The 10,706-nt window shown below is 48.3% G+C and overlaps 2 protein-coding genes across 2 annotated transcripts; one reads left to right on the forward strand and one right to left on the reverse strand.

Moving 5' to 3' along the window:
* Positions 1-8,641: 8,641 nt before the first annotated feature.
* On the forward strand, positions 8,642-9,364 carry LOC142485707 (histone H1-like). The gene has a single exon (XM_075584511.1). It carries the CDS (start codon positions 8,655-8,657, stop codon positions 9,309-9,311), a length of 657 nt encoding a protein of 218 aa, XP_075440626.1. The 5' UTR covers positions 8,642-8,654; the 3' UTR covers positions 9,312-9,364.
* A 362-nt stretch (positions 9,365-9,726) lies between these two features.
* LOC142485706 (histone H3) lies at positions 9,727-10,488 on the reverse strand. Its single transcript, XM_075584510.1, has one exon. It carries the CDS (start codon positions 10,469-10,471, stop codon positions 10,061-10,063), a length of 411 nt encoding a protein of 136 aa, XP_075440625.1. The 5' UTR covers positions 10,472-10,488; the 3' UTR covers positions 9,727-10,060.
* Between the last annotated feature and the right edge of the window lie 218 nt (positions 10,489-10,706).

Raw genomic sequence — 10,706 nt, forward strand, 5'->3', positions numbered from 1 at the left:
AACAAGGAGCGAATGAGATAATTGCGGTAAAGCTGCTGCTTATATGCAGTATGAGCGGACCTGAGTGAAAACCACAGACACCCCATGAGGGGAGAAAATGAATTGCACTGGAAGACGTTCCTTGATTTTGATTGGCTGAAAAAGTCTTTAGTCTGATTGGCTCAGTGATAGCCGTTACTGTTTATAAAAAAAAAAAAAAAAAAAAGCCCGCGCGACAATGTGATTGGTTTGAAGTTTATCTCAATAAACAGTGATCACATTTGCTTTGCCTAGTATTGCCCAACTCACACGAACACATTTGTGTGCCATCTATTTCATGTATTTAATTATATTGTGTCTGCATCTATATGTCTGTAAATGTAATTCATTTGTAATATTTAGATGTGTATGATCAACTACATTCATCAGTATTTTTTTGAATAAATATCCCTGTTTTATTAATTTGCTTTTATTTCTAATTTACCCTGCATGAGGTGACACGGGGAAGAAATGCAGACCGGGGAAACAAGTTCAGCAAACACAAATCCTCCAGTAGAAATGTCTGAAGTTGACAGTTACTCCACAGGGTGGCAGTGCTGCTTCGAAATTGAAGTCACGTGGGAATGAAGTTACATGAAATCACTATAAAGCCATAACACAAGTCTAAGGCTGTGCCTATAGTTATAGCGCCGCCGATGGTGACGGCGACACGACGGGTGACGTCACCCGTCGCCACCGGCGAAAGTTATGTTTCGCCGCGACGGCGCGGGATTCCGGGCATTTAATTGGTTCAAGGACCGTCACGTGACACGACGACCCCTGAAAAATCAAATTTGCCGGCTTCAAGTTTTCACTATAAGCGCACGCGGCGGCGGCGGCAAAGCTTTTGTGTTTGTGCGATGTTGTGTCGCTGTCGCAGGCACTATAAGCACGGCCTAGGGGCTGTTATATAGTGTGTGCAGCCGTGCACAAATGTATTACATTGTGCACACACACAGATACACACACACACACACACACACACACACACACACACACACACACACACACACACACACACACACACACACACACACAGCGCCAGTAGCAGCGTAAAAAGATTATTTTTCCCGTCTTCGCCGCTGTCTGTCGGCTCCCCGCTCCCTGGCGTGCGCGCGCGGCCCTTGTATAGAAGGGCTGACTCACCTCAGCCATCTATAACTGCCGTGCGTGCGCACCCCCACCACTATAGAACGGCCCTAAGGCTGAGGACCCGCTGCGGACGGCCGCGCGCGCGGACCACCAGCCCCTTACCTGCTGCCCATCTGTCCCCGCTGCCTCCTTCCGGCGAGGCTCACTACGCGCTGTGACGCGTCAGCCGCCTGGGGATGCAAGAGAATTGCGATCCCGAGCGGTGACGCGTCACGTGGTGCGCTGGTGAGTCTATCAGCGCCGGGTCAGGAGTGTTAGAGGCAGCTTCCCCACCTCCAAAAGGTGGGGGGGAAGTGTGTGTGCGCGTGTGTATGTATGTGTGTGCATGTGTGTGCATGTGTGTGCATGTGTGTGCATGTGTGTGCATGTGTGTGCATGTGTGTGCATGTGTGTGCATGTGTGTGCATGTGTGTGCATGTGTGTGCATGTGTGTGCATGTGTATGCATGTGTATGCATGTGAATGTGTGTGTGTGTGTGTATATGTGTGTATATGTGTGTATATGTGTGTATATATGTGTATATATGTGTATATATGTGTATATATATATATATATATATATATATATATATATATATATATATATATATATATATATATATATATATATAGTGTATGTGTATATATATATATATGGTGTGTGTGTGTGTGTGTGTGTGTGTGTGTGTGTGTGTGTGTGTGTGTGTGTGTGTGTGTGTGTGTGTGTGTGTGTGTGTGTGTACGGACCGACTGGGGAGGTATAAGGGGGAGGGGGAGGAGGGTTAGCACGGAGAGCTCTCCGCTCAAACCACCCCCCCCCCCCCCGCTCAAGCTCCCTACAGCCCGCAGGTTCAATTGCCTCTCAGCGCGCCACCTGCATGCAGTGCTTAGCCTAAACTATAACAAGCTGTGCAAATCCAGCTAAAGGCAAACAGCCACCAGGCACTTTTCTTGGCTATAAAGGTGCAATTCCTGATAAGAACATATGTTGGAAAGGGAAATAAGGTGAGGAAGCATGTTAGCAAGGTAACACTCCCAGACTATTTAAACATAGTCACATAATGCCACAAAATCAGGTCCTCAGCGGGGAAAAAAATAAGTTGCACGCATTTATCCCTAACCACTTTGCTGTATGGTGTGTGTGTTGTGTTGTGAACCCTTGTAGAGGTGTAATGGGTAAACAAAATGTATATAATTACTCATTGATAAAATATAGAATACATTTTTAATAGGGATAGATTTTAATAAAATTACTTGTACTTTATAAAACATTAATGTAAATTAATCTGTGCGATCATATCTGTGTTAAATAAATGTTACGCTGTGCTCACCACGGACAAGGAGGGACCCCGAAACTGAGGTGAGATGGGTAACAAACTGCACCCACAGCTACTGGGACACGCCTGGAAAGTGGAAAATAGGCGTCTGGAACCGTCTGGGAGTATAAGATAAAGTAAGATACTCGCCAGATGAGAAGGGAGGTTCCAGAAGATAGGTGGTACCGAGAGCCTGGGGTCCAGAGCCGGGAGGTAGGTCGTAATCCGCAAACCGAGGTGGAGGGGTCGGGGAGTCCAGGAGGTCAGGATACAAACCAAGGGTAGAAGACCAGAGCGGATCCACAGCCAGGCCGGTTCAGTACGCAAGGGATCACTAAGGAGACAAAGAGACAGGAACTGAGGCAGGCGTGACTGTGGTTAACACAGGTCAAACAAAGCTATGCTCAGTCAAAGAATGAATGGCTGAGCAAGGTATAAGTAGGAGGAAGGACCAATAGGGAGAGGGGGAGTAACAAGGGAGCGGTCCCAGGAAAGATAGGGATTGGTAGGGAGAAACTCACCGTGCTAGATGTGCAGCTTGTGAGCGGTGCACGCGCATCAGGCGTGTGCGCCACGCGGGAGAGGCGTGCGCGGCCTCAGCTGGGGGCGGGAACTCCCCCTGAGGGAGGACATAAAAGTCCTCTGCCGTGCGCGCGTATGCGCGAGATCAGTAGCTGCCGCGGGAAGCGGAGGAGAAGGGAGATCCCGCCCACAGCGGCGAGAAGGCAGAGCTGGAGCGGGGGTGAGTAAAGTCACGGGGGGAGCCCCTTTAGAGAGAGGTGTTCCCCCGGACCTTACAATAAATAAACAAGAAACAACAACACAAACTATAAGCAATGGTGTATCTCTTAATATGGGGAACCAGGGGGGCCGGGGACCAAGGGGGAAGTCCAGAGGGGACCTGGACTATATGTGTTATTTGTATTACCGTATTTCCTCTTGTGTAAGCTGCCAGTTATTGTAAGACACACCATAGATTTGACACTAACAATCAAGGAACATTACTTCTCACTTACCAGGTTTCAGGAGAGGTCCCAGGTCAGCGGAGGATGAAGCGGGCAGCCTTGACAGGACAGGTCCCACATCTGCAGAGGATTGAAGTAAAGACTGGGGGCGGGCGGGTGGCAGCGGTAGGTGAAGACCATCACGGCATGATAAAATGTGTGTGTTGATGTGTAGTTACCACATCCCTATCCCCACTTTATACAGTTTTCCACTTCCAGACATCAGTGATTAGCTCTTTTCTGGAAGGGTTACACAAAGAAAAAAACCTATACATTGGGCACAATAAGCCTGGCAGAGGTGGCCATTGCACACGGTATTGGGGTAGTCAGCCGTGCTTTGCTTTCACTCTCACTGGGGAGCCGTGCTTTGCTTTCACTCTCACTGGGGAGCTGCGAGCTTCAGATCTATATCACCCTGCTCCAATAAGCCTTCTCCCATTGCTACTGCCAGGGCGTTGGGCAGAGCCTGGCCTGCTACACTGAGCTTCCCTGCCTTGCTTCTCCAAGGACATAAGGCAGGATCCGGCTCTGCAGAACTCCCAGCGATGGGCTACAGAAAGTGAATGCTGCCGTCCCATTGAACAGCCTTGTGCTGAAAGGGCTTACCTAGCCCCGCTGGTGGTCTAAGGGGAGCCTTCACACTGTCACCTGGCTTGCCTACTTGCTAGCAGACATCCCAGGCACGGCCGAATGCCGATATCTCCAGTGATGACTTTAGGACAAATAGAACATATATTTTTAATAAAGTGCCTATCTGGCTGCAGTTTTAAATGTACAGGCAGGATGAGGCTTTTTCTACTTGCCTTTGCAATGCAACCAGTAACCACATGTTTTACACTGATGAGCTGGGGGCACTTCCTTCTGCAAACTTCAGAGACCCCCTGTTAGGGCAATGCCTATGGGTCTAGGGAAGTGTTGCGGAAGAAAGCCCCAGAGCCGCAAAGTGTGAATTAGCCGGGATGCTCGCTGACCAGGAGATCCTGTTAGTCAGCTGGGCTAGTTAACACCTTGGGTCCAACTCCTAGCCTGGGAGAAGCCAGGTAAAAAGGGGAGTACCCATATGGTAAGCAGCCCAGGTGTCAGAGTTGCACAGGCGCTGTATCAACTGGGAATCCCTGTAGTGCCCATCTGCAAACTGGGGGCAAGATGGAGATTGGTGGGATGGAGGTTCCCACGAAGGGGATTGGGCGGGTATGTTATAGATATGCTAGCCGACCCTATATACATGCTCCCTAAGCTATCCCCGTTGTCTTTCGTCTCTCTTTTACAATGTGAACAAATTTCCACTTTGCTTCTACAAGCGGATAAGAGCAGCAGCAACGATTCCCTAACGCAACAAGTTAATTACATCAGAACCAAGGACATAACTCTTCTTCAGGATTCCGTTAGTGCTGGGGGTTATCTAACGAACCCCAATGGACCAGAAAGAACTTTGCAATATTCACAGACTTATTGGGCTGGCAATTTACGCCCCTTGCAAAAGGACAGCATTTTAAAAGACAACATTCTGGTGCTTTGTTTTACTTCTGGACATTCTATCCCATTCTCTTCCTCAGTAAGTGTTTTGTCAAGTATATTCTAAGGTTGTCGTGTGTCTGTCTATTAAGGAAATAAATGTCAGTTTATTTTGCTCAACTTGTGTGCTCAATCTATTTCCCTAAAATATAAAATTATTGATACGATCCGTCCATCGTTACAGTGGCCACACGGCCACAGTTGGAAAAGCGTTTCTTTTCCCTTACTCCAGTGCTGGCGGTCAAAAGACCTAAGGTAGCTGACCCTCCCCAGGCCACCAAACCAGGGGGGAAGAAGTCAAAAACCCGGGGTGTTGAAGTAGAGCCGATGGAGGTTGCACACGAGGGCCAGTGCTCCTTGTGTAACTGGCTGGGCCACCTGCGTGTTAACTGCCCAAACTACCCCTATCCAGAGTAACAGGGTATGTCCCATAATACCTCTCTTTCCCAAATAGTGTATCTATTATGCAAGTCTCTATTTCATCTATGAGCCAGTGACCCCCCATTACACTTGTAAGTGAAGGAGGTAAGGTGGTGACTCATGGCCTGTGTAAGCCTATCCAAGATGGGTACAGTCCATGAGCCCGCCCCTTGCAGAGACTTCCAAGTGGGAGTATCTGTAACCCGTAGCTCACTACAAACGAGGTGTGACCGTGGGGCTGAGGTAGGGATTTGTATAGAATGCCAACCACACCCACGAGGGCACATCTAGAGTATAGGAAAGTCGTACAGGCCGGATCAGGGTAACAGAAGACCGGGTAAGTGAGGTACTTGCGAATCTTGGAGTATAGAGCAGCGGATTGTTGGGGTACTTAGCCAGGGTCAGGGTTGTAGAGCGTAGAGTAGTCGTGGAGCCAAGCAAGGGTCAGTGCAGGAGAGAGTGGCGTCGCCGTGGTTCCAAATCCAGGGTCAGTGCAGGAGAGAGTAGAATAGTCGTTGCCAAAGCCAAGGTCAGTGCAGGAGAGCATCACAGAGTAGTATCCATGCAGGGTCAGGCAGCAGGGTTCAGGCAGACAGGAACTAGGTGATGAGTGCAGCGTCACACAAACAGAGGTTATGCTCGGCAATGACTGGGAGCTCTGAGAGCATATTTATAGGACCTCCCACCAATGGGAGGCAACCAGGAAGCAGACGTGCGGACAGGATAGGCTGCTGGATCATGCAGGTGTGTCCTATTACAAAGCCAATAGCTACCGCGTCAGCATGCCCCCCGCAAAACCCGTAGGTGACCTGGTCACGCGTTGTCATCGTGCGCCATGATACCCGCACCGCCATGAGGGCGGAAACCAGAGGTGAGACCCGTGGAGATAGAGGAGGGGCGCAACTGCGCCGCATAACAGTGATATCAGGACAGGGCCGGGTACCAGAGGCAGGACCCGCTGAGGTAGAGGCGGAGTGAGGGGCGTAATCACGCTGCATAGGGGTGATGCCAGGACGGGGGGGGGGGACAGAGGGGCGGAGACCGCAGACCACAGGGAAGACCGTGTACCATGCATGCGCGCTGCGCATCAAGACAGGAGGAGCAAGAACGCGCCCCATGCCCAGAGACCGAAGGGGACTGCACAGAACCCGCGCACCGTGCGTAAGTTCCACCCCAGTTTGCCACTCTTGAGTGTTATGGTAGTCCAATGGGCAAGTGAGGGTTAAAGGGGCAGGAGCAGCAGAACAGCGAATCCTCACAGTATCACATTTAGTCAGTCTTGTGCTGGGAGAAGAAAGCACAAGGGCTGTCAGTGTTCCCCATCGGGGGAAAGCATGCCCACCCCAGGCTCAGGCCTGGGGACCATTAAGGCTCATGGTGAAAAAAAATGGTGAGCAGGAAAGGGCTAGAAATAAGGTTCGGGGCCCGGCTTTCACTGGGCTAGAGCCAATTGTTTCCCGCAGACCTGGTGGCGCCTTCCCAGCGTGATATTTGGGGCTGACCGGAGGGATCTATTGCAGGGTTGGTCTTGAGCACTTAAGCTGATCCCCTTCCCCCATTTGTGCAGCAGGGCGAGTGCTCATCCTGTGTTTGGCGGCAACGTCACAATACATGTTGTGATTGGTCAAGGGCCCCTGCTCCATGTTAAGGATATCCAGCAGGGGCTATGTAAGGAGTGAGGCCGGTGTAGGGAACCAGACAACCTATGGAGGCGATCAGAGACGCGCTGGCAGGCTTTTAAAAAGTGCTTTGTGTTAAAGAGCACACACAAGCACTGATCTCAGCTGAGAAGCGCCAGAGAAGCCCGGTCAGCGGAGCAAGTGGGAGTTTTACGGAGACACAGCTGAGAGAAGCCAGGCTTTACCTTATTATGTGAGGCTGGCTACCCCAACCGTCACGTGTATGTTGTGTGTTTTCTGGCTTGCCAGAATAAACTTTTGTTTATTAAACTAGTGTGTCATTCGGGAGAAGGAGTGGCTCAGTGAGTAAACACTGAGTAAAACACACTGGCATTGAGAGTGAGTTTGAAGCCTGGTTCAACTCCTACTGTCAACTACTTGTGACCTTGGGCAAGTCACTTTATCTCCGTGTCTCTGGCTCCAACAAAATAGATTGTAAGCTCCACGGGGCAGGGACTGTGTCTGCAAAATGTCCCTGTAAAGTGCTACATAAAACTAGCAGCGCTATACAAGAACGTACTATTATTTTTATTATTATATTATTATTTTCTGGTGATAGTGATCCTGATGTAAAGATGTTAAAAGTTCTGGTCTCTGGTGACAATGGTCACAAAACATGTCAGTTCCTATACATAGTGCTAATAGTGACATTACATAGTTATGTAACACACAGGGTGATTAATAACCTAATCTTCCATTAATATCACACATATATATATATATATATATATATATATATATATATATATATATATATATATATATATATATATATTGTAACCGACAAATAAACATATTTTTAACACTTCCCAATTGCATTATAAAGCTTAAACAAAATAGTTGTTTGATTATTACATTATTAAAATATATTTACTGTCATTCACATGATGTGTATGTTACTATGATTTTGTTTTTAGAAAACATAATGTTACATACATATCATTATAAACTATTCGTTTGTAGAACAGATGGAATACAAATCTTTTCGAATCTCCCATTTAATAACCAATATTCATAACTGACAATGGAATAATACAGAGCTTAGTACCGGGGAAATGGAACAACATGAAATAGCAATGTACACTGCACAGGAATTATTGAGCTACTTGTACATATATAGTGAATCCCCAGACCATGTTTATATATTTATATGCACATTATTTTAAACTGATACTGTAGAATAATATGTCCTTAGTGTCACTGTATGAGGATGGAGGTTGCACATTTAGTCTGAGCAAAGTAAAAGTGACAGAAATAGACAGATATGAATGAAATCTGGCAAATCCCGGGCTACAGAGCCGAACTTTCACCCATTATTCCTAATTGTGTTTGTACTTTCCCAGCAGAAAAATGATACAGCAGTGAAGAGAATATAATTCCTTATAAATTGCATGCAAGAAGGGGGGATGTGAGTAATAATTAGGGGATAAAATGCCCTTTTCTTGCAGCCTCAGAAACACAAAGTCAGAGCAGTGTTTGTGATCCGGGAGGATGAGAGTCAGGGGCGGGGCTTAGTGATTATACCCAATGAAAGAGAAGCTCACTCCGATAACTATTTTACCTGCAGCTGCAATGGCCGAGACCGCTCCTGCTCCTCCTCCTCCAGCTGAAAGCGCCGCCAAGAAGAAGCAGCCGAAGAAAGCGGCCGGAGCCTCGAAAAGCCGCCCAGCAAAGTCCGGTCCCAGCGTGTCCGATCTGATAGTGAGAGCTGTGTCCGCCTCTAAGGAGCGCAGCGGGGTCTCCCTGTCCGCTCTGAAGAAGGCTCTGGCTGCAGGAGGCTACGATGTGGAGAAGAATAACAGCCGCCTCAAGCTGGCTCTCAAGGGCTTGGTGAGCAAGGAAACCCTGATCCAGCTGAAAGGGAGCGGAGCCTCCGGATCGTTCAAGCTGAATAAGAAGCAGCTGGAGAGCAAGGAGAAGGCGGCCAAGAAAAAGGAAGCGGGGAAACCCAAGAAGCCAGTGGCAAAGAAACCCGCCAAGTCCCCCAAGAAACCCAAAAAGGCTCCGGCGGGAGTGAAGAAAAGCCCCAAAAAGGTCAAGAAACCGGCGGCCGCCAAGAAGCCAGCAAAAAGCCCGAAGAAGTCTAAAGCTGCCAAGCCCCGGAAGGCTGTGAAGAGCCCGGCGACTAAAAAGGCTGCGAAGCCAAAAGCTGCTAAGAGTCCAGCTAAGGCCAAGGCAGCCAAACCCAAAGCAGCAAAGCCCAAGAGGGCGGCAGCTCCTAAGAAGTGAGACCGACAACTTCAGCCTCTTACAAACACAAAGGCTCTTTTAAGAGCCACCACAACCCCACATAGAGAGCTGTGCACATGGTGTGTAACTGGGATTGTTTCTCCCACTTATCCCATGCAGGAGTTTGTGTTACACTGCCAGAGCATAAGTGTATATGAATTGATACTGCGAGCACTGTAAGGTGCATGTGTAAGTTTGTAGTCCCCAACCTATTTCACGAATAAATGTTTCTCAGACAAACTGACATATTAGGTGACATTATGGTTTTGTTTGTGTCTACATAAACAATGTTCACATACACGGTTTATAGAAAATAAAAATTAAAATAGTGTAGTTGACATCAGAAAAACTTATTTATCACCATGTTATAAAATAAATGTGTTTACATCACATTGAAAGCATGAAGCACACGCTATTCCCTAACACTTCAGTATAATCACCAGTGACACATGGGAGGGGGGACATTTACAGGTTTGTCTTTACATGCAGCCATATACAGCATGAAATGGTGACTATGCATGCAAGTCAATATATCACATGACAATGAATACAAATATTGAATTTGCGTTTATCTATATTGTCACACATCAAGTACATATGTTGATACAAGGATAACACACTTCTTTAATTCTCTATATTGAGATCAGTATCCGTGTGTTCATATTGATCAGGCAATTTCATTGAAAATGTGGTGGCTCTTAAAAGAGCCTTTGTTTTTCGGGTGTAAACGAAGTCAGGGTGCAGCCGGCCTAAGCTCTCTCCCCTCTGATCCTGCGGGCCAGCTGGATGTCCTTGGGCATGATGGTGACCCTCTTGGCGTGGATAGCGCACAGGTTGGTGTCCTCGAAGAGCCCCACCAGATAAGCCTCGCTGGCCTCCTGCAGAGCCATGACAGCCGAGCTCTGGAAGCGCAGGTCAGTCTTGAAGTCCTGGGCGATCTCCCGGACCAGGCGCTGGAAGGGCAGCTTGCGGATGAGCAGCTCGGTGGACTTCTGGTAGCGGCGGATCTCCCTGAGAGCCACAGTACCGGGCCGGTAGCGGTGAGGCTTCTTCACTCCGCCGGTGGCCGGTGCGCTCTTTCTGGCAGCCTTGGTCGCTAGCTGCTTACGGGGAGCCTTCCCTCCGGTGGATTTCCGGGCGGTCTGCTTGGTCCGGGCCATCCTGTGCTGCTGTGTCAGTGCGCGTCTCCGGTCAGGAACTAATAAAGAAAAAAAACGCTGCAGCTGCGTATTTATGGACTGCAGATCGCTGTGATTGGCTGCTTTGGTCCCGCCCTTCGCTCTGATTGGTTCTGTGAAAGCCGTTGCGATGTTCAAAAATCCCGCCTCAGACCGATATCGTCCTAATAAAGTTATTATTTATTTAGTGCTTGTAAGTGGGACAATTAAAAAGATT

The sequence above is a fragment of the Ascaphus truei genome, unplaced genomic scaffold (genome assembly GCF_040206685.1).
Source record: "Ascaphus truei isolate aAscTru1 unplaced genomic scaffold, aAscTru1.hap1 HAP1_SCAFFOLD_625, whole genome shotgun sequence".
Lineage (NCBI taxonomy): Eukaryota > Metazoa > Chordata > Amphibia > Anura > Ascaphidae > Ascaphus > Ascaphus truei.